Source organism: Equus quagga, chromosome 7, assembly GCF_021613505.1.
Source record: "Equus quagga isolate Etosha38 chromosome 7, UCLA_HA_Equagga_1.0, whole genome shotgun sequence".
NCBI lineage: Eukaryota > Metazoa > Chordata > Mammalia > Perissodactyla > Equidae > Equus > Equus quagga.
In genome coordinates this window covers 52,143,262-52,166,129 of record NC_060273.1, presented here as the reverse complement: position 1 = coordinate 52,166,129, position 22,868 = coordinate 52,143,262, and the positions used below count along the sequence as shown (strand labels likewise).

At 51.2% G+C, this 22,868-nt stretch overlaps 2 protein-coding genes across 5 annotated transcripts in view; both read left to right on the top strand.

The window, feature by feature from the left end:
- Positions 1-9,715, top strand: part of RANBP17 (RAN binding protein 17) — a 334,844-nt gene extending 325,129 nt beyond the window's left edge. For 2 of the 4 annotated variants that reach the window (XM_046668588.1, XM_046668586.1), the window contains 3 exons: positions 5,041-5,139; positions 7,059-7,186; positions 9,234-9,715. In XM_046668588.1, coding sequence (XP_046524544.1) covers positions 5,041-5,139; positions 7,059-7,186; positions 9,234-9,330 — 324 coding nt within the window. In that variant the 3' untranslated portion in view covers positions 9,331-9,715. The remainder of the gene's footprint in view (positions 1-5,040; positions 5,140-7,058; positions 7,187-9,233) is intronic. The other 2 variants (XM_046668587.1, XM_046668589.1) reach the window with 1 other exon arrangement.
- A 9,988-nt stretch (positions 9,716-19,703) lies between these two features.
- TLX3 (T cell leukemia homeobox 3) lies at positions 19,704-21,869 on the top strand. Its single transcript, XM_046665626.1, has 3 exons — positions 19,704-20,124; positions 20,492-20,735; positions 21,659-21,869. The coding sequence occupies exons 1-3, from the start codon at positions 19,704-19,706 to the stop codon at positions 21,867-21,869; spliced, it is 876 nt and encodes a 291-aa protein (XP_046521582.1).
- The last annotated feature ends 999 nt before the right edge of the window (positions 21,870-22,868 follow it).

The following is a 22,868-nucleotide window of genomic DNA, read 5'->3' as shown; positions in this document are numbered from 1 at the left end:
TGAACAAAGAGGCTGGGATAGAGGAAGAGCTGATGTTCCCTAAATATATTGAGAATTTGACCCCTGTAGGATCAGGGTTCATATCATCACTTCAGGTTCTATTTTGTCTTTCTTACAGATGGGAAGCAAAAGGGAGGAGTTTGAATTTTTTCACCTACTTCTTAGAACTTTGTGGAATATTTTTTATGTTATTCAGTATGCTCGAAGAAGATTAACAATGAAAAGTGTTTACTTTATAGGGAGTATTATAACTCAAAGGAAATTAGCTTAATTTACTAATGTTTTCTATGATGTTAATTTAAATTGCTGTGTACATGGTACTTTTGTTGGAAGGAAAGCCATTATTTTTAGGAAAGTGTTCAGTGGACCATTTTCCAGAGACAGTCTTAATTTATGTCTACTGTTGTTCATCTTGAAGTCTGAAAATATGTTAACCAAATTTATAAAAGCTTTAGGTGGGAGACAAGAAGGTTTGCTGTAAACTCTCCAGGAACTGCTGCCCTGGATTCTGATCACAGGGATTTCAGTGGCTGCCTGACTCTTCAGCAGGTGGCAGAGTGGCTGAACAGAGGAGATGCATGTGGGCAACATATCCGGGAGGCCCACTGAAAGTGGAAGAATGAGCCATGCCCAGAAATGAGCCTTTCCTCTCCCTCCTCCCTAAGTCTACAGTGGGAGCCAAACACACTGTCTCGATCACCACTGCTGGTGGTCTTGGTCCTCACTCAAAGGACTGCCTAAGGGTAGCAGGCAGCAGGCCAGCATGATGGCACAGGCATGGCCTCTGAGCTATACCTATGCACACATCCTAGTTCCACTTCACATCTTGGTAGCTGATAGCTGTGATTCCTTGAGCAAGTTACTCACTCGCTCAGGACCTCACATCTTTAGTCTATGAAATGGGGGTAATATCTACTTCAGGGTTAGCTGAGGGTTAGAAGCAGTATATGCATGTGCCTAAAAGAGTGCTGAGCACCCAGAAGGCCCTCCATAAATGATAGGTATTATAGTTGGGCAGTGAGAAAACTCACCCAGCACAGCTTACTCTTAGGTAGAAGAGCTTCTCATTAGAAAAGATGGTACCTCTGCTTTTGGTCTTTGTAACCTGAAAGCCCCTGCCTTGGCTCTCCCTGGGAGCTGCTGGCCAGAGGGACAACAGTGGCTTAGAAGAGTTCTCAGGCTCTGCACACAAAAGCAAGATCCTTGGAAATGAACAATGTATTAATTTAGATATTTACCCATTTCGGGTTTTAGCCCTAGATTGAGGCCGGAACTTCTGTTTTCTGTACAGTCTCCTTTCAGCTCTTTAACTCTTTGTACTTTAGTTCTTCATATTTCACTCATCCTTTCCCCTTCATTCATTTATTCATTTATATATTCATCCTTTCATTCAGTAGCCGTTTCCTAAGCCTCTGATGTGTGCCAGATGCCATGCTAGGGACTGGGGATACAGAGGAAAGTCCCTGTGGTCCTAGCACTCCAGCAGTTTGCAGACTAGTCTCCCTACCCGACCCCACTAGTCATCATCCTAGACTCACTCAAGCCACATCTCTGCAGCCATCAGCTCTACCTAGCTTCTAGACCCACTGAGCCTCCAGCTTCCTTAGAAAGAGGACATTCTCTCCATCTAGCAGTAAAGCCGCCAACAGAAACCACGCGTTTGCTTATTCTGTGTCATCAGGAGATAGAACAAGAAGCATCTGAAGTGAGAGCACGTAGGGAAAGTGTGAGCCAGCATGTTGAGTAGGAGAGTCTGCTTGGCTTTGTGCTTGTGCTTTTACATCCCATTTTAAGGTGGAAGCATAGGAGAGGAGGGGAGGAGTGGACAGAGATCCAGATAACACAACACCGCTGTGTTTACTTTTCCAGGTCAGATATTTGTAGAGTAGCTTTGTATTTTATTTGGAAGATTACAAGTTTTTAGAACAACAGAAACGCTATCATTCAAAATCCATACGAATGTAAGTGCCAGACCAAATAGGGGTGCTTTTTTGGACTATTTCCTATCTTTGGTTTTTTGGTGTTTTTTTTTTACTGCAACTCTCAATGAAGTTAGATAGTTGTCAGGAGATATAATCGTATTTATCTATACCTAATCAGGACATGAAATGGGTGCTTCCTTGACCCATGAGATTCCATTGAGTCAGGCCAGGGAGGGTAACCATAGTCAGAGAAAGGAACACTAGTCATCATTGAGTGCCTATGATAGAAGTCAGTCCTCATGGCAGCCCTGCAGAGCAGGTGTTATAATCCCCCACTTTATATGTAAGGAAATAAAGGCTCAGAGAAGTGAAATGACTGGCCAATGACCCAAGTTAGGTAAGTGGCAGGGCCAAATTCGGCTGCAGTTCTGATTGGCTCCAAAGCCTGTCCCTGCCACACCATGTTGGCTTCACTTCATTGAGAGAAATTTCCTACAAACTTATATGGAAGCCTGTGGGAAGGAGAAAGGAGAAGGAAGAAGCGCCTGAGGCTGTGTGGAGTGTGGTTTCCTAAGCAGACCGAGCCAAGTGACTCCCCTTCCCAAGTGGCCCCTTCCCCGGTTTGGCAGAATCATTGCTTAGGATAATACAGTGGATAATGTTTTTGGCCATAGGCCCCGGAAAATGTAGCCTGGGTTGGACAAATTTGAAATGACCATTCCGGTCATCTCTGTAACAGTATGTGAAGTGAGCAGAATTTGGGGGAGTGGAGGCCCCCTCACGCAGCGTGACTTGGCGCAGAGTTGCCAAGGGCTCTCTCCTTTTAGTCTTCACTTGTTCCTGTCAGTAACCACAGAGAGCCTACCACCAGAGCTGTCACACTACCTGGAACGGGATTAAGCATTTCACCCGCTCTTCTTCTGGAGGGGGGGCCCTTCTCCAAAGGAATTTGCCACATTGGTTGAGCTGTTTCCCCCATACACTTTAGGATTATTAGAAAAAAGAACTCCAAAAATGAGCTGCCCCATCAATACCATTTGAGCAGATTTGCTCACTAATTTTCACTTTTACGAAAGAGTAAAAAAGAAAAAGAAATCATCCATTTTAGCCAACTTTATTTTTACAAAAGTATTTTATTCAAACATCCCCTTACTTATTACAGACATAAATACATGCATTCAGACAAATGAATCCACGGGAGAACCGTATAAAGTAATTGGCACATCACTTCAGGATGCTTTGTCAGTTACTAGAGGAGTTTGGTGCCTGTAACTTTAATCTTTTCCATTAAAATATCCATTCTGCCTTCAGATTGTGAAGCTCATAATATTTTAGACTGTCTCCATGGATCTGTTAGTTTTGCTTGTCAATTTAATTTGTGGCTCCATGACTTTGGGTGGCTTGTTAGATTGTACATGGCAACATGTGATCCGCAAATGATGTTCAACATGCCAGGCTTAAGCCTTAGCCTCTCCCCAGAGATACTGGACATACAGTAAATATGGAATCGGCAGATTTCATTTGCAACCAGCCTGTTACGATGATGATGTACAGGATGGCAGATGTTTAGAGCTACAAAGAAGCTCATTACTGTTATTATATACCTTAAATGTTTATAGCAGTTTTTACTCTTTGTAGCACTTTTTATATCCACCATCTCATTTGATTCTCAGAGCTTCCTTGTGCTGGATTATTATTTCCCTTTTTATAACTAATGAAACTGAGACACAGAGGGAGAGGTTCAGTAACTTGCCTGAGATCACAGCTGAATTTCAAAAATTGGATTGCAAAAATGCCAGAGGACAAAACCAAATGTCAAGCCCAGTCAGGGATGGTGTGTGTGGTAACCTTTGCCACATAATCGCCATTTCCCCAGCCCTCCTTGGGGGAAAGGAGCTTCGAAGCTGTGGACACAGAAGGGCTAGAGGTGGGAGGTAGAGTCCAAAAGCAGAAACTGTGTCATTAGCCCCACGTAGACTGTGGAAGCTTCACCGTGGCTCCCTGGCCATTGCGGCAGCCTCGCCTCTGGCCGCCCTTCGTTAATGTCACCATACAGCGCTCGTTCTACATGTCCCCAGAGGGTCTTCCTCAAGTGCAAGTCTGAGCATGCCTCTTCTTGCTGCAGGCCCATCACTGGCTCCCACTGCCATCAGGATGAAGTTCAGATTCTGCAGCATGGCCTTCCAGCCTGGCACTGGGGTCTTGCTTCTTGCCCTACTCTCTTCTCTCCTGCCACACTGAGTTCCCTACCATTGCAGAACCTACTGTGTTCATTCCCAACCTCCTTTTTTGCTGCTTTCTCTGCTTAGAACATATTTATGATGAATTCCTTAAACCTTACCTTCTTGGTAGAGTCTTCCCGGACTTCTCAAGGATGCAGAGGCATCCTTCCCTCCACTGCATGCCCACAGCACTTTGCCCAGCCCTATTTCCTGTTATCTCTCTGGTGGGTGGTCTGCCTTAGGAAGCTTCTAGCTCCTCAAGGACAGAGGTTGTGGTAGATGCTTGTGTTCTCTTACCTTCTCTAGGTGTCTTGTAGACTTTGAATTTTAGTAGAATGGATGAGTGAATATCTAAGAGTGAAGTGAGTAAGAAGTGAGTGAATTGGTGAATGAAGAACGAATGAGAAGCCTTTAACAGCCTGAGCCAGCAGGAACATGACATTCCCAGGTTACACGGAATGTGTCCCATTCCTCCCTCTGAGAGGGCTCCTGGAGAGATGTTTCCCCTCCATAACTTGATGTCTTTGGTGAAATGAGAGGCAGAAGGGAGGGTGAGCTGGGCTTTTGCCTGGTGACCTAGCATTGAGGAAAGCATATCAGGGCTGAGAGGCAGGACTCATCCTCTTGGCACTGTGACCTCTGACTTGTGCCACCCAGAAGGTTCTCACCAAGGCTTCTGGTGGTGGAAACTCTTCCCCAGGAAGCTGAGAGCCTTTTCCAAGAGTTCTTACAAGCAGCATTATAGGTTTCCAAAGTCAAAGCTGTTTGTTCAGGAAGAGCCTTCACGGCTGTTGGCAAGATGTGGGGGCTTCTAGAAGGTGAGCACCTAAAAGACCTAGGATTGGGGGGGTCTCTGAGCCAAGGCATCAGTGTCTTCCTGTGACTCTGTCTTCCAGATGATGTCTGTCCTCATGAACACCATTGTCTTTGAAGACTGTCGGAACCAGTGGTCAGTATCAAGGCCTCTCCTGGGGCTCATCCTGCTCAATGAGAAGGTGAGTGTGATTGCAGGAAGATCCACAGGAGGCGGTCACTGGGAGGGCGGAGAAGCCATACACCAGCCCAAGCTGTGACGACAAAGGACAGAGGAACCAACTGAGCTTGAGTGGAACCTTGTGCACCCTGGGGCGAGGCCATATTCCCTCAGAGGGCCCTTTCCCAAAGGCCTCAGATCTTCAGTTAAGCAGACGCCTCAGGACTAGCTCTTCTGGAACACAGAGCCCCCTTGCACTGGACAGGTGTTTTGCTCAGCAGCGCTTCAAGTTCACCCTCTCTCCTCTCCCCCTCTTCCAGGGGGGTTCTAAGCAACAACCTTTCTTGCTCCTTCCTTGGCCTCCTTTTCTATCTGGGATCCCCACTGCCCCAGCTGGTAGTGACAGCCCTCAGGGCCAAACACAGAGCCAGCGCCCTTCATCCGGGGGCACAAGTCTCCAGTCCTTAAGTGCACTTGCCACTCTGGGCCGCCTCCCAGGCTCTGCAGCTTCCTCTTGAACCCACTCCTGTCTGCCCAGCAGTCAGTAGGAACAGTGCATTACTGCTCGGGAGAATGAATTGTCTATACAATAAGATAGTACTGGGGAAAAAGACAGTGAGATTAGAGGCAGCCGCATACATTAAAATTCAAACTGAAATCCCAGCCTTGGAAGGAAACTAATAGAAGAAGAAAATATATCAAACAGAGAAGAGCTGTCTCATCATTCACCTGTGCTGAAGTATCCAATTTTAGCCACATTCAGTCGCACTGTCATTCATCTTCCCTCGGTGTGATTGTGATTTAAATCCAAGCTCTATAAAAGAGAGCAGTTCTTTTAAAATGATTGAGAGGGAATAAGGGCAAATTCAGTGTTTAGAAAAAGCTTATGACATCACAATATTATACTTTACTGATGGAAGCAATATTTCATGGTTTGGGATGAAAAACTAATAATTTTCTATTTGGTGTGAGTCACTGCATCATTATAAAAGGGAAAAATAAGTAGTTTTGTGCATTCCCAATCTTGTTCAGGAAGACACTGTGGTTTAAGTATAATGCCTCTGATACATAGTATTTAAGTATTAGTCTGACTGCATATTAATTATGTGTGTTTTTGATGTGAGCTGTTTTAATGTATGATAGAAATTAAATGTCAAGCTGTTTGGGCTTGGAAGAATAAACACATAACTGGCAAAATGTTGTCTTTGTGCTGAAATTAGGCTGTTTCCGACGATTAGGAGCTGTGTTTAGCATAAACAGCTTATGTTTGTATAAAAGCCCACAGACCACAGCAGAGGAAAAGGGGCTGTGCAGTTCTCTGTGACCGGGTGTGACAGGTATTTTTCTTAGTACCAGAAATCTCTCCCAGAACTAAACAAGCCCCTCCAGTACCCCAACTCAGCAGAGCAGACCCACCTGACCCAGGAGGACAGGGACTTGGAACAAAGCCTGGAGTCGTTTGAGGAGTGACTCACCAAACCCATGGAAGATGGGGGAAGCCTGAGGGGCCCTGGGCCTTGCCTTCAGTCACCCGAAGAGCTCCCTGGACATTTTTTAGTTAAGTTCTTCCCCTCAGCCTGAGAGGCCCTTCCTCCTTCAGCCTTTCTGTGACTAGCGGGGATGAGAGTCAGGAAGACCCTCATGTGCTCGGTCCCCCACAGAGGTGAGGGCTCCATCAGCCTAAATTGTTCAGTGACAAGAGAACAATTATAGCAAGAGACTTTTTTGAGAAGGGATAATGCAATTTATACCTAGGCGTGTCTCTCTTGCTTTAATTTTCTCAAAAGGCTTAAACTTCATAGTGGACCTGAAAAAAAAAAAAAGCTCCTCTGAGAGTCAGGAGCCCTAAGCAGATGGGAGCTGGTCTGGCCCCTGCCCCACAGCCTTCTTCAGGCCCAGTTTTGGAGTCAGAGCTCTGACCCTTGTTCTCTCTCCCAATAGTATTTCAGTGAACTGAGAGCAAGTCTGATAAACAGCCAGCCTCTCCCCAGGCAGGAGCTCCTTGCCCAGTGCTTCAGGAACCTGATGGAAGGGGTGGAGCAGAACCTGTCCGTCAAGAACAGAGACAGGTAAGCAATGCTCCGTAGACCCAGCATCTCTAGGGGAGGTAGACATTCCAGGTTTGTGGAAAATAACTGGATTATGCTTAACACAGCTCACAGATTGATGTGGCTTTTCTATTACACCTTGAAAACCTAGACTCGGTTTAATTCCATCCAATAAATATGACTGGGTATTTGCTTTCTTAAAAGCATCATGCTAGGTACTATACAAGGATGCAGAGATGAATAAAATGCAGCCTTTGCCCTTAAGCACTTTATAATCCAACAGGAGAGGTATGAAAAATAACTAATTGAAAAGGTCAAAAGAAGGAAGGCTCTGGGGCCGGCCCAGTGGTGTAGTGGCTAAGTTGGCATGCTCCACTTCAGTGGCCTGGGTTTGCAGGTTCAGATCCTAGGCACAGACCTACACACCACTCATCAAGCCATGCTGTGGAGGCGTACCACATATAAAATAGAGGAAGATTGGCACAGATGTTAGCTCAGAGCCAGTCTTCCTCACCAAAGAGAAAGTTCAGTTCTGCTACTAAGGACATGGAAAGGCTTGCTGGCATTTGAATAAGCATAGGCTTTGAAGTCAGATGGACTCCAATTTAAATTTTATCTCTGCCCTTTATAGGCTGTGTGGCAGTGAGTAAGGCAGTCAACTTCTCTGATCCTCTTTTCTCACCAGTAAAATGGAAATGATGATAATTGGTTGTGATGTTTCAATGACAGAATGTAGTAAAGCATGTACCATATGGCCCAGAGTAAATATTAGTTCCTTCCTCTGCCTGACCTTTAAGAGTGGCTGGTTTTACAAAAACAGAGACAGGTAAGTTGCCAATGAGATCTAAATGAGAGGAGCCCAAACTGATCAGCTATGCCTGAATTCATTCATTCATTTAGTTGACAAAATTTTATTGAGAATCTGCCCAGGCGTTGTGGATACCACTGATGAACTAATTGTTGAAGGTTTTTGCCCTCATGGAGTTTCTAGTGGAGGAGACAGACAATAATGAATAATGGAGAAAGAAACTATTTTCAGGGGAAAAAACTACCTGCTGCACCATCCTTTTATTGAAAAGTGGTAGCACTCAAATGCTGTACCATTTGAATGCACATCATCAGTCATCCCAGTAGCCACAGTGTTTCATGGAGTCACCAGCATGGGCTTTGGTAATACAAGGCCAAGTTGGATGGACTCAGGACATGTTCCCTTGACTGCTTGTTCCATGCCAAGATCCTCTGTCAGGCAGAAAGGGGAACCTGCAAAGCCAGCAGGAGATGAGACTTAATGAATGAGGAAGTCTGAGATGCCTTAGGGGGAACTGCAACTCCTGAGGCGCAGGAATTTGAGTACCACCTCCCTAGTGGAGCCGAGCGGCTCTGGGAGTGTCAGACAGACAGCCTGCTGCCTTAAAGACAGTACTAGCCAGCAAGGACTGAGTGTTTTCCATGTACCAGGCATGATGCTGAGCACTTGCAGGCAAGGTTTCACTTGACTTAATAAATTCTCACTTCCCACAGTCTTGTAAGGTAGCTGCTCATATTGGGCACCAAGACAAGAGGCTAAGTACTCGTCCAAGATCACCCAACTAAGATGTGGTGGAGCCAGGATTTGGATGCTAACTAACCCAGTGCCCCTTCTTTTTTAACCACTAAGTTTAATTTCCCCATCTGCAAAATGAGGATACTAATACCTACTTTGGGGAAGATTTATGATGATTAAATGAATTTATATGTATACTCAACCCAGTGCCTGGCACATAAGCCTCAGTTCTTTTCTTTATATTCCTTACCATCTATGTGTAATTTGACTTTTAAAAATATTTTTAAATAGTATAACCACAAAATGCATCCCTCAAAATGTTCAGAGTGTATTTTTTGGTAACCCTTGTTTTCCGGAAGGGGAAGGAGAGAAGAGGTGCTGGTGGCAGTGAAAGTGGGAGGAAGGAGCTCAGCCAGGATAGAGGGCCCTCTCCAAGGTCCTGAACTCCACAGTGGCTTTAGCATCTAGAGGTTCATATATCCTCGGCCTTGCCACTGCCCTTGCCCTTTCTTCCTCTTTCCACAGGTTCACCCAGAACCTATCTGTCTTCAGAAGAGATGTCGCAGAGGCCTTGCGCAGTGATGGCAGCACCGAACCATGCAGTCTGGACATGATGAGCTGACCCGACTTCTCTGATCATGTGCCGAGCAGCCTTTATCAGGAGACTCTTGTAGGTCTAGGTCCCAACACAGTGATGTTGGCTAGCCCAGGGGAATCTGTTTTTCAAAACAGAGAAACAAACAACAGCAAAAGCCCTACCTTTTTATAAGTCTAGCCTAATTATAAGAATTTATAATAGTGCACAAACAATGTAAATTCAGTCTTTGCTCTGAAAAAACAAAAGATGTGTTTTCAGTCTTTCTATAAAATATGATTATCTTTGTTCTTATAATGTTCTGAAAGAGTGTAGGAACAATATTCAACCAAAGAACGTAATAAACTAGGTGTGCACCTAAGTGTGTGCTAGTTAATGATTCTGCAATCACAGTTGTGAATTTGTTGGAGACGCAGCCTTCAACATGGATCCTGGATTGAGACAAATACCATTTGAAACCATTAAATTAGTAGTTTGTCATGAGTCTGGAAGAAGCAGCATTGGGGACTCTGAGCTGTGGGCATTTCCAATGAGCCTGGGAGCTCTCCGAAGCATCTCACAGGACTGCACACAGCCTTGTCTGCCTCAGCAGCATCTGATAAAGTTGAGAGACAGTAACACAATTAAATGACTTACAAACAACGTTTGCTCTTCACTGGCATAAATCTGCAGTGGTTCAGTCTAGAAGAATTAAGCTGTGCATACTGCCTGCAGAGAGATTTCTTCAGAAGGAGTCAGTAGCCCCAGCAAGAAGTTCTGGGTGGTGTGAGCACCCGGTCCTTCTGCCTCCATTTAATTTTTAAGAGAAGCTGAAGGAGTCTAATTAAAATATATATTTGAAGCAGCTCTGCCTTCTTGGGCTACCCAAAATATTTCTCGGTGCCAAAGTTCAGATTTTCAGAGGATGAGGAACGTCTTAATTTCCATTGCTCCAAAAGAACTCTTATTAGGGGCAGGGATAGCAACTTAACCAAACCCAGGACATGAAGGAGGCCTTTACTGTTGCTGATAGGCTGTAACGAGGCTATTCATTTGAGATTGCCACTGTCAGATGGCTTTTCTATCTCATTGCTCTGTCTTCATGGTTCAGGCTTGTAAGAAATATTGTGCCCTTTGTCTCTGATAAGATATGCAAGGTTGGCCTTACTGTTGAAGAAGTAAATCCACAGACTCCTGTTATAACCTTGTTTCTCAGACTACTGGTTCTTGAAACCTTTCTTGATAGCTGAGTTTTGCAACAAGCTTGTTACATAAAAGCAAAATTACCCAATTTTATCTCAAAATATTTGTCTTCCATGTGCAAACCTAGGAAATCAGAGAAAAATGTGTTATAGATCAGGTTGCTTCTGGCATTTAATGGATAAGTAAGCCTTAGCCTTACACTATATTTCATTAGCAGTGAGAAATCTATTTTCCTTGAGCAGGCAAATTCTGAACGTTATAAAACATAACTGTTTGGAGAAGTCGGACTTGAGAATTTGTGTTTCTCAGGAGCTTATTACTGTGCATTTGCCCCACAGAAATGCTTCCTAGAGGCCTCTCCCATTTGGGCACTGTTTCCTCTACAAAAGCCTGGGACCTCGAGGCTGGCCTCATGGCTGAGTGGTTAAGTTCACACGCTCCACTTTGGCGGCCCAGGGTTTCGCCGGTTCAAATCCTGGGCATGGACATGGCACCACTCGTCAGGCCACTCTGAGGTGCCGTCCCACATAGCAGAACCAGAGGCACTCACAACTAGAATATACAACTAGTTATTGGGGGGCTTTGGGGAGGAGAAGAGGAAGAAGAAAAAAGATTGGCAACAAATGTTAGCTCAGGTGCCAATCTTTAAAAGAAGAGAAAGAAAATACCATAAAATGGTATTCCTATAAAAGCCTGGGACCTGAACGCACCAGGTCACTTGCATTACGACGCTCACGAGAAAATGACAGTGCGCACCTGCCTGTCTTTGCCGCACTGCCAGAGGCTGCCCCGTGGTTTCACACCCACTGGGGAAGGCTTGTCAGCCTTGGCCTTGGCGAGCTGCTCTCAGAGGAGAACTTGTCACACCTGCTCGTGGTGCTGGATTTACAGAGCACACTGTGAGGCAGCACACACAGGCTGGAAAACAGACTCAGCAAACATTTTTTGAGCATCTGTCATGCCCTTTACATGTGTTTTCTCTCTTAGTCCTCACGACAGCCCTATGAAGGTAGACAGCATCATTCCCACTTTTCAGAAGAGGAAACTAAGGCTCAAAGGTGGTAGGTACATAGCTTACACAGGTCACACAGGCAGGATTTGAACCCAGATCTCTCTCACCTCAAAGGAATTCCTGGTCTCTCCCAAGGAAGACCTATATATGAGAATGGTGAGTTGAAACCAGTTAATATTTACATCCATTTCCATTTGTTTTCCAAAACTCTATTGCTACATACCAAATTGCCCCAAAAAGTAGTGGCTTAGAACAACACTGGTGATCTCACAGTCCTGTGGGTCAGGAATCCGTAGCAGGGTCCTCTGCTTCAGGGTCTCCCAGGTTGCAGTCAGGCTGTTGGCTGGGGCTGAGATCATCACAAGGCTCAACCGGGCAAGGATCTGCTTTCTAGGATCACTCGTGCTGGTTAGCTGGAGGCACTTCCTCATGGGTTGGTGGACTGAGAGCCTCCGTTCCTTGCCACATGGGCCTCTTCATCAGGCAGCTCACGACATGGCATCTTGCTTCATCAGAGCAAGCAAAAGAGAAGAGCCAGAGTGCAGCCATCTGGAAGTCACGGCCTCTTACAGCCTCGTCTCAGAAGAGGCATCCCATCCCTTCTGCTGTGTTCCGCTCATTAGAAGTAAACCACAAGGACCAGCCCACACCCAAGGGGAGAGACTCCAGAGGGCCCTGGGTCCCAGGAAGCAGGGGTCGTCAGGAGCCATTTTCAGAACTGCTGCCACGACCCTCTTATCTTGCCCTCGCTAGAGAGGCTGAGTTTGGCTGCAGCTCTCTCCCTTGAAACCTGGAAAGGAATGCTGATTTCTGTTGGAGGGCTAAGTTCCATTCCGTGCCCTCTGAGGGAACAAAAGGGAGTGGGGAAGCTGGGGAAGTGAGAATGTTTCAGGAGCACATTATACTGCATACTCATCCTCCAGCCCATGGGAGCCTGATTTGGAACTCTTCCCCCTGCCGAGCCTGCCAGAGTCTACCTTGGTAAGGGATAGTGGGAACCCCTGGGGAAAACCTGGAGGCCCATGGGGGAGTTCTCTGGAGGGACATCCTATCCCAAGGATAAAACAAGCATTCAAGGGCACACCCAAACTTATGGAGCCTACACAAAAGAGAACTAGCTGGATCTATTATATATTCTAATCAGATCACAGTGTATCCAACTTACATCCAGCAACAAGAAAAAATAAATAGTCGCGCAGTTTCACGGGGCCTGCCGCTTAACAAGCTTATGGCCTGGAGTGAGGGTGAGATGGGCAGTGCCGGCCACTGCTGGCACACCTCATCCTTCTGATGCAGCGTAGGGCACTAAGTTAAGCCACCTGCTCAGCTGATACTCAAGCAAGAAACAGTTTGAAGGTGTTTTGACTTTGCTCAATTTTTGCCTGCTACACTGACTTAAGAACCTGACCTGAGAGAGCTGGATCCTGCTTGTGTTCTACATGATTCTGTTTTTCTGTGCTTTCCAATCAGGCTTCTCTAGGCTGGGGGATGTGGGAGCACAAGGTCCCTGTGCCGTGTAGTGATCTGAGCAGTCCAGAAAGGCCATCTTGGCCCCCAGACTCCCTTCTATTGGCCCTGCCAACCTAGAAGTGCCTTTGGGTTATGGTACTGGAGGCCCCTTCCAACATGCAAAACTGGCCTGGCCTGTAGCCATTGGCTGAGATCAGTGACTAAATTAGTTAACTAGCCCAGAGAGCTGAGCATGAGAACAAAGAACAGGCGAGGTTTGGTGAGAGAAACTGGGGAAAGTGAGAGATCTGCACATGGGAACCTTCCTAGATGGCTGCCTGGCCTGCAGTGTCGGGGAGGGAGCATTTGAGAGGACTCAGCCCCTAAGAGTGAGGAGAGAGAAGAGCGCCTGAAGACTGGAGCAGGCTCAAGGAGAAAGGAAGAAAAGTTGCAAGACGAACATTAAATAATTAGAACCACTATCCTTTACTGAGCACCCACTAAGCAATGCAAATTGCTATCGGTTCAACTTAATGCTTCCCAATAAGAATGTCAAGTAAGTATTATTGTCTCCATTTTAGAGATATGAAAACAGACTAAAAGACTGACCCAAGGCCACACAGCTAAAAAGTGGACAGGCCAGGATTCAAAATCTGGTCAGCCTGACTCCAAAACTCATGTCTCTTTTCCACTGTAATCCGTTACGCTCGGTCCTTCACAGCTCGGCTTTGGGGATAGTGGGGGAGGAGGTGGGTACGGAACCCTGTGGGACCCCCAGATGGAGCCAGGCCCTCCCAAAGGCCCGGCCCGGCCCTGAGCCCCTGTGTGGGGGATCTATGGGTTCTGCCACCGATTCATCCTCCTCCCTCAACTTTATAAAATCATGCTTGAGACTTTTTAATGTTTTATTGAGGTGCAAGTTTATGATGACAGCAAACCTTTCAAACTACAGCAAGAGTAACCTGCCTCCTTGGCATATTAAAAAATAATGTTAGTGTCGGTTTTTACGTCCCATAGTTTGGATTGCTGATAAGAGCGCTTCCTTGACAAGATTCTTTTTGAGGTTTACAGAAAGCGTAATAAAATATGTAAGTTACATTTCCACAAACAAAAGCTATAACATAAGTTATTTATAAGCGTGAGATACCAACAGTATCACGATAAATAAACTATAAAGGGTACCTGCAACATCCATCTTAATGTAATTTGCCCAACAAAAGTGTTGAAACGTAGTCAAATTTAGTAGAGAAATCTGTCAGGAAGAGAGGAAAGTTGTAGAACACAAAATGGGAAAAATGGCTGATGGGCAGAAGGAAAGAGCCAGGGCATGAGCTCAGATCTGGAGGCATCTGAGAAACCCCCACTCCCCACCTGCGTGTGTGCTTGCCCTCAGGGCCTGCCCTTGCTCCCCAGGAGCCTTCGTGCACTGACCAATCCCTGCCACACTGCACACAGCCCCTCCTGCCCAGCCCTCTGCATCCTCCACCGCCCCCACCCACGGGGAAAGGAAGCTCTCCTCCGCTCCCGCTTCCTGTCTCACTCCGTCCCGTCTAACCCCCAGCCCTGTGCCACCTTCCTCCTGCTGCTGCCAGCCTCCCTGCCAGGCTCCACCCTCCTCAAGGCCACGGCCTGGGTCTGACTCAGCACAAGGATCCTGGAAATCGTTCATTCATTCATTCATTCACCTACACCACAGATAAAACAGTGAATGAGACAAAGTCTCTGTCCTTAGAGAGCTAGCTGGTGAGCAGGATAATAAATTAGATTGGTTCTGAAGGCAACAAATGCAATGAGGAAAATGAACAGGGATAGAGAGTGCCGGGGGAGGGGGCTGCTTTGGAGGATGGGCAGACAGGCCATGCTGACCTGGGTCGTAAAGGACGCAAAGGCACCAGCCATGGGAAGAGCCAGGGGATGTGAATGGTGAACTGAGAACACGCAAATTCCTGGATGTGCTTTTGACCCCCTTCCTTCTCCCCTCGGCTGACCTTGCTGTATACTGTTCAGTTTAATACCACAAACTCTTGATGATGATCCGCCAGTGGGTCAGGCCCTGGACCTGGCCCCAAGGTAGGGACACGAATGCCGCCAACACCCGTTCTGCCCTGGAAGAACTCCCAGGCCTGGGATGCGGTGAGGAGGAGACAGAAGTGAGCCCCACCATGGCCAGCCCTCACCCCCACTCCTGGGCTCCTCCACCCAGACCCTCCACTAATTCCTCTTCCCACTCCGTCCTGTGACTTCGAATCCTTACTACCTGCTCCCAGAGCAGAAATGGGGGGATGAGGTAAAGAGAAAAACATGGGCTTTGTAATCAAGACAGTCCTGGGTTCAGATCCCAACTCCAGCCCTTGCCAAATGCATGCCCCTGGGCAAGGGGCTTCACTCCCCGAAGCCAGCTGCCCTTTAAGTCTTATGAGCTGTGGTGGGGCTCCCAAGCAGCATGCAGCACCCGGCGGCCTTTGCCTTCCTCTGGCTGGCAGAGCCTTGGGCCCTTGCAGACCTCCTCAGGAAGGTTCTTCCCTAGCCCTCCCCAGTGCGGGAGGCAGTGATGAAGAGCTCAACTGCATTACTCCCACTGTCAGATAGGGAAAATGAGGCCCAAAGTTAAGACATGGTCCAGAAAATTCGAGTAGGTGCTTAGTAAATATTTGTTAAATAAGTAAATGAATAGGTGAATAAATTCAGGCAGATGTCTGTAGAGCCTTCCATCATGAGAACTGGAAGGGCCCCCAGAGACCCCTAACCAGGGTGTGTGAAGCAAGAATGGAGGGTAGGCAGGGGAGCAACCTGTGATGTGGTGTATGCGCCAAGTTCCGTGTTTGCCTCTGTCCGTGGAAACAGTCTATAATAGTGTCAATCTTTCACACTAGGTTGCTGACTCAAGTATGTTTAAAAACCCTGATTAAATCTCTGCCCTATTTTACAAACAGGGGAATTGAGTCCTAATTCACACAGGAAGTCTGAGGCAGGGTGAGCCTAAACGAACGTGGGCCTCCTGCACATGGACCGTTGGAAATTCCAACATCCCGCCTGTCATCCCGAAGCCCCCTCCCAGCATGGCTTCCACCAGCTCCACCTCTCCTCCCAGCTTCTCCATGGGGAAGAGTGGGTGATTCACTGGAAGTCTTTCTGGGCTCAGGAGTCCTGGGCCCAGCTCCCCAGTTCTTAGACATCTCATTTTCTAACCTCTCTTTCTCTGTGTGTGTCTCTCCCTGTCATTGTTCAACTGACAGCAGGTAAGAAGGGACAGAAAAAATTATAATCTTAGGAACAGCAAATACACATCAAAACATATTTGGTCAAAGAAGTGCCCAGAGGTAAATTTATGGCCTTAGATGTATTCACAAAAAAACAAAGATTGACAAAAATAAATTTTCACCTCAATAAACAAAGCAGAAATTAATTGATAAAAATAAAAGCATTCCTGAAAGAGATGACATAAATAAGAGGATAATGAAATAAAAGTATTTTCTTTAAGACCAATAAAATAAACAAACCTTTGGCAGACATGATCAAGAGAAGGCACAACTGAGTAACGCTGAGCATGAAGAGCAGATGTTAGCTCAGATTCACATGAAAGTTTCCAGTTATGAGAGAATCTTCCCACAATGTTATAACAATGAATTTGAAAACCTGGATGAAATGGACAATGTTCTGGGGACTGGCTTGCAAATTTGAGCGTGCATCAGAACCACCTGGGGGGGCTTGTTAAACACATTGCTGAGCCCCACCCCAGAGTTTCTGATTCGGTCTGGGCTAGGCTCCGAGAGTCTGCGTTCCTGACAAATTCCCAGGTGATGCTGGTCCGGGAACACAGTTTGAGAAGCACTCACTATTCCAGGGACTACTACCTACTCCATTTACTCCCCTTCCTGAGCTGCCTGACAGCGCTGTTCTGCCTGGATCGGACTGCCTGGATCGGACTGCCTGGATCGGACAGAAAATGGGGTTTGTGATCAGTGGCCCAAAGCGCCACTGCTGCATGACTAAGGAACAGGGATCTCAGGCGGCCGGGCCGGTGGGTGAGGCAAGCCCTCATCCATGCCAGGCGCTGTGCTGACGGCTCTCCCCTGAACCAGCTCATTTAATCTCGTGGCCTTGTACTGGTGCTTTACTAGACAAGGAGGACAAATAATTCCCTGAGCCCGCAGCTGGTAAGCAAAGGTAGGAATCCAATCCTTAAACACGGGGCCGCTCACCATGCCCTGGGAGCAATGTTGGCCACACCACCCACAACTTCCCCTAACTCTGTACCCACATACTTGTGTGGGGTGGGTCTTGTGATTCCAATTTAACAGAGCCAGGAAGCAGCAAGAACAGGCCTGGAACCCAGAGGGAAACTGGAGCTGGTGGAGAGGCGGCGCCAGCCCCGGCGTCTGCCTGGGGGTCCTGTGAACTCTCTGAGCCTCAGTTCCCTCATCAGGTAAATGGGGCCCCTTCATCGCAGGGTGGTTGTGAAGAACAAACAAGTGCCCACCCCCGCGCCTGGCGAGCACACGTTCTCAACCCACAGGAGCTCTTCTGTTGTCCTTAAAGTTGTATTACGTAACTGCCAGCGTTTCTCACAGGCGCTTCCACAGACCTTACCTCATTTACTTCTCACAGCCATCCTGGGGGTAGCTATTACCTTTTCTGTTTTACAAATAAGGAAAACAAAACGAGGCTCCAGGAGGGCCAATGAAGGATCCAACACCCCCGGAGCACCCATGGCAGAGCCTGAAATAGAAGCGGGAGCGCCCAGCACCAGAGCAATGGCGTCTACTCCGTCTAAAGGTTCTTGTCCCCTGGAGGGAGCCGAGCAGGGCCTGCCCACGCCCCGGGCACCCTGCGCTCCTCACCCTTCGCTGCCCTGTGGACTCATCCTCCCCACTCAACACTGAGGTTCCCCCGAAGGGCCAGCAACTTGCCCAAGGTCACACGGGGCCGGTGACCTAACTCAGGGACCTAGGCCTTAAGACTGCAAATTCTGAGGCCTCTCGGTTGTTGGGAACAGATTATTAGGAAGAATCCCCATCCTGCGGCCTCTTGCCCTTCCGGGTCCTCTGAGAGGACCCCCGGGGCAGACAAATACATCTTTCTCTCCAAGACATTGAGCCTCCACAATAAAACTGCAAACAAATAAACAAGAATCGTCAGAATAATATCTCAACCATCACCCTTGGGAGTGGGGTGGGAGGGCAGCCGCAGCCGCAGCCGCTCAACGCCTACCATGCGCCAGGCCCCAAACCCTGCGCCCTCAGTACATTATGCACGACTCACGACGGACAATCCCGCAGCGCACGCATTGCCCATTTTACACATAAGAAAAGCAAAGCCTAAAGATACGGAGTCCCTGGCTCAAGGTCACTCAGCTAGAAAGTGACTGACCCAAATTTGAACACATTTCTGGCCAACCGCACAGCCAAGCTCTCACCACGTCTGCAAGACAGCGAGCGCGAGGGAGAGGCCTGGCCAGGGGTGCAGGAGTCAGTTCTCACCCAACGAGTTTAGAATTAGCGTGTAGAAAACGATTCTGTACGTTTCCCCCAGGGGAGATGACTGAGGCTGGCGCGGGGGGTGACCGCCCCGCGTGCGGTCCTGTCCACGGTGCCCCTCGCTCGGCCAGCCTGGACAGCCCCCGAGGGTGCGAGCAGAGCAGGGAGTGGTCCCAGCGCCCTGGCTGGACTGCAGCGGGAGGGGCTCGCTGCTCCCATTACCTAAGGAAATCCCGCTATTTGCTCTAAGTATGAGCCGCCCCGCCCTTGCCCCTCGGGAACTCCAGGTCCCCACACCTGCCGCGCCGCGGGCGGGTCTCTACGCGCGACCACACTTCCGTCTATCCTGCAACGAACTTCGAGGGGCAGGATCCCTCCTCGCCACGGGGCGACCCCAGGTCCCTAGCCCGGCCAGGCCTGGCACGCGTGGGCACCTGCGAGTCACGCCTCGTCCGCCTGGAGGGAGCAAGGGAGCGTCTCCAAAGTGGCCGCGACGCCGGGGCCGAAGCCCGGGCGGTAGCGAATTCTCCCCACGCGGGTCGGTGTCCTCGCGGGCGCGGCGCACGCCACGGGGCTGCCCTCGCCCCGCGCGCAGGGAGCGCGGAGCTTGCGCCCCGTGGTGCGCCCCTTTCGTTGCTCCCGCGGCGGTGGAGTCTCCAAGGCGCTTCCGCGGATTCCGCAGGGTCGCTCCGGGGTTGCAGCTCCATCGTAATTGGAAGGATTCATATGGTTTGGGTTTTGCTCAGATGAAAATATTTGGAAGAAAACGAAAACCCCCTCAGCAAAGGACAATTTCACCAGCAGAACGCCCTGCCCGCGCCGCGCGGCGGCCGGAAAGCGGGCCCGGCCCGGAGGAGCGGGGAGCGTCTGCTAATTGCAGCTTCGTTAGATTTCGGGTTTGGGAGGCTGCGGTTCGGGCGCTAATATCCGCCGCCCATTATCCTGGCTAATAAATTTGACCTATTGTTCGTTTGTTAAAATGATGTCACCTTGGAACAGTCCCTAAGCTCCTATTTCCATGAATTAGGCCTTTATTGAAAGCCGGGAGCCAATGGGAGGAGAGAGGCTTGTTGATCGCAGCCAATGGCTGCGGCGGGAGAGGAATTAGCAGCGGAAACTCCAGGTTCGGTTCAAGAAAGATGACACAGAGCCTGTCGGGCCCGCGCACTCTTGGCAAAGTTTCAGTGCGACGAGAGGCGCCGGGCGCTCCATGGCTGCGCCGTAACGGGGACCCAGCCGCCTCCCCGCCCAGCCCAGCCCAGCCCTTCCGCCCGCCCAGGATGGAGGCGCCCGCCAGCGCGCAGACCCCGCACCCGCACGAACCCATCAGCTTCGGCATCGACCAGATCCTCAACAGCCCGGACCAGGACAGTGCACCAGCCCCGCGGGGCCCCGACGGCGCCAGCTACCTGGGAGGGCCCCCCGGGGGCCGTCCGGGCGCCACATACCCAACTTTACCCGCCTCCTTTGCCGGCCTCGGCGCGCCCTTCGAGGACGCGGGATCTTACAGTGTCAACCTAAGCCTGGCGCCCGCTGGCGTGATCCGGGTGCCAGCGCACAGGCCGCTGCCCGGGGCCGTGCCGCCGCCTTTGCCTAGCGCGCTGCCCGCCATGCCCTCCGTGCCCACGGTCTCCAGCCTGGGCGGCCTCAATTTCCCCTGGATGGAGAGCAGCCGCCGCTTCGTGAAAGATCGTTTCACAGGTGAGCAGGGCGGGCGAACAGGCGCCGGGCCTCGGCCCTCCCGGGGCCAGAGGCGCCGCGTCCTCTGTGCTGCACTCCGGGAAACGATTCCAGAGGCCCAAAGGCGGCAGAGGCCTCAGCGCCCAGGTCCCCGGGCAACCGCAGGGGGGAGGAAAATCAGCGAGCGAGTTTCGGGGAAATAAGCCTGTGCCCGGGGGAAGCCAGGGGAAGAGGGGGGCATCTCCCAACCGGCTTGGTGCCGCTGGGACGCGCGGGACCAACGAAATAGCGGCGCAATCTGAGCCCCATCGGGCGGCACGGGGTCCGCATGGGGCCTGAACGGCAGTGAGCCGGGCTGGGCTTCAAGGGGCCTCGTGTGTCTCCGCAGCGGCGGCGGCGCTCACGCCCTTCACCGTGACCCGGCGCATCGGCCACCCCTACCAGAACCGGACGCCGCCCAAGCGTAAGAAGCCGCGCACGTCCTTTTCTCGGGTGCAGATCTGCGAGCTGGAAAAGCGCTTCCACCGCCAGAAGTACCTGGCCTCGGCCGAGAGGGCGGCGCTCGCCAAGTCCCTCAAAATGACGGACGCGCAGGTCAAGACCTGGTTCCAAAACCGGAGGACCAAGTGGCGGTGAGAAAGGCCCGGCCCTCCTAGCACCCGCCCTGCACCCGCCCCGCGCCGCTGCCTCGCGCTCTCCTCGTCCTGTGCTACCCCCTACCAGTGCTCCCGGGGCTGCGCCGCCCCCCTGCTTCCCCGATTTTACCTCCCTTTTCTCCTCCCTGCTGGCCTGTGTTTCTCCCCCCACTCTCCCGAGCCTCGGCTTCTCCTCCATTCCCATCTCTGCGTCGCTCTCGTGCGCCTCTGCAACTCTCTCCGTGTTTTGGTCCGTCTCCTGCGCTCGCTCAGTTGCCTCTCACTTCCCCCGTCCCACGCCCCGGGCATCTCGCGCTCTCCTTACCCCTCCCGCTTGCCCTCTCGGATTTCCGGCAATCCGCGCGGGCTGGGGTTCTCCTTCTAGCTGCCCATCCCTATTCCAGCCCCTTTTTTTATCCGATCCCTGTTTTGATCCAACCCGTGCACAGCGAAGCGATCTCGTCCTGGGAGAGGGGTTCGAGACAGGGCCTGAGAGAACTGGATCGGGCTGACCGGGCCCTGGGACGCCGCGCGGGTAGTGCAGAGCCAGCCTGCCCACCCGCAGACCCCAGCGACACGGCTGCCCGCAGTCCCGAGTCAGTTACTCATACGCCTTGCCCTTGTTAGCCCGCAAAAGAAATAAATCTTTGTTGTTGGCGAAGCCACAAAACCCGGGCGTGCAGGTGGGCGGGGGGCTGAGTCCCCTCCTGGCGACCGCCTGGCGCACAACATAAGCAAACGATCCCAACCCACTCCCCGGACGCGCGGGCCTCGGGCGCACAGCGCGGGCCGGGAGGCAGACGGGCTCCACGCCCCGAGGCTCCCGGCTGGCCTCGGCTCCCTGGAGGGCTGGGGCCCCGCTGGCGACCCCGCGGTGCCGGGTGCCTGACGGTGCTGTCCCTCTCCCTCCTCCGGTGCAGGCGGCAGACGGCGGAGGAGCGGGAGGCGGAGCGGCAGCAGGCGAGCCGGCTCATGCTGCAGCTGCAGCACGACGCCTTCCAAAAGAGCCTCAACGACTCCATCCAGCCCGACCCGCTCTGTCTGCACAACTCGTCGCTCTTTGCTCTGCAGAATCTGCAGCCCTGGGAGGAGGATAGCTCCAAGGTCCCCGCCGTCACCTCTCTGGTGTGAGCCACCAGCCCGCACCGTCGCCAAGGATCGCCGCCCCCACCCGGCGGGGCGCCCCGGACCCCCAGCCGGGCTGGGGGGAACCGAGGCCGAGAGGGGAAGGGGCCGCCAAGCTCGGGTAGGCCCGGGGCGCGGCCGCATCCCCGCCGGCCGCGGAGGGGGGCTGGGCCCGGGCTCCGCGCGGCCGCACAATCCAAGCCCCCGCCCCGCGCCCAGTCCCGCCCCAGGCCCGGGCCTGACAAAGAAAGCGCCTTACGTTTCTCCGCCCCTCGCCCGCACCCCCGGGCCGGGCGCCTGTATTATACTTTGTACTTTTGCCCAAACGTGTAAATAATAAAAGTTTTGGCTTTTTTTCTTTAGAAATCGGCCACCTGCTTCCCCCGCAGGGGCCGCTGGAGGAGGGGCGGCCCACCAGGTGGTTGGGGGAAGCGCCGGGGGTTGGGGCACCCTGCGTTTAGGCTGGGTCCACTCCTCTCCTTTTCCGTTCCTTTTATTTAAGTCGTTTTATTTAATAAAAAAGTTAGCTATTTCACTTAACGCCGCTTTCATTTCGTTTTCGTTCCAATAATGCTCGGCGACCCCCGGCCCTGCGCCCACCCCTCCGGCGGTGGAGGCGGCGCCGCGATGTACGGGGCGCGCCCGCCCCTCCCGGCCTCGTCGGTACTCGCCTCAGCTCGAACCCCGGCCCGGGGCCCCGCGGAGGACGCGCGGCGCAGGTCAGTGCGAGCCGGCCGCCCGCAGTCTGGGTGCCCGCGGGACGCGGGGACGTGGGAAGGGCACTCGGGGCCCAGAGGTCGCAGACCAGCACCAGGCAGAGTCGGGGAGCGAAGAGGCCCCGCCTGAGCCGGCACTTAGGCCGTCAGGTCAAACCCACCTAGGGGGTGGGAGGCACAGTGACCTCGAACTTCTTAAAACGCGGAGCACCCGCCCTCCCCCCGCCTCGTCCCCCGCCACCCACACCGGCTGTCGGCCCTCTCCTGCCAGGGAGGCCTCCCAGAGGCG

What these genes read in the sequence shown, in the direction of transcription:
- TLX3 (XM_046665626.1), top strand. Translation starts at nt 19,704, where the DNA reads ATGGAGGCGCCCGCCAGCGCGCAGACCCCGCACCCGCACGAACCCATC. An exon ending in CGTGAAAGATCGTTTCACAG is followed by an intron (nt 20,125 to 20,491) that starts GTGAGCAGGGCG and finishes GTGTCTCCGCAG; the next exon opens with CGGCGGCGGCGCTCACGCCC. An exon ending in AACCGGAGGACCAAGTGGCG is followed by an intron (nt 20,736 to 21,658) that starts GTGAGAAAGGCC and finishes CCTCCGGTGCAG; the next exon opens with GCGGCAGACGGCGGAGGAGC.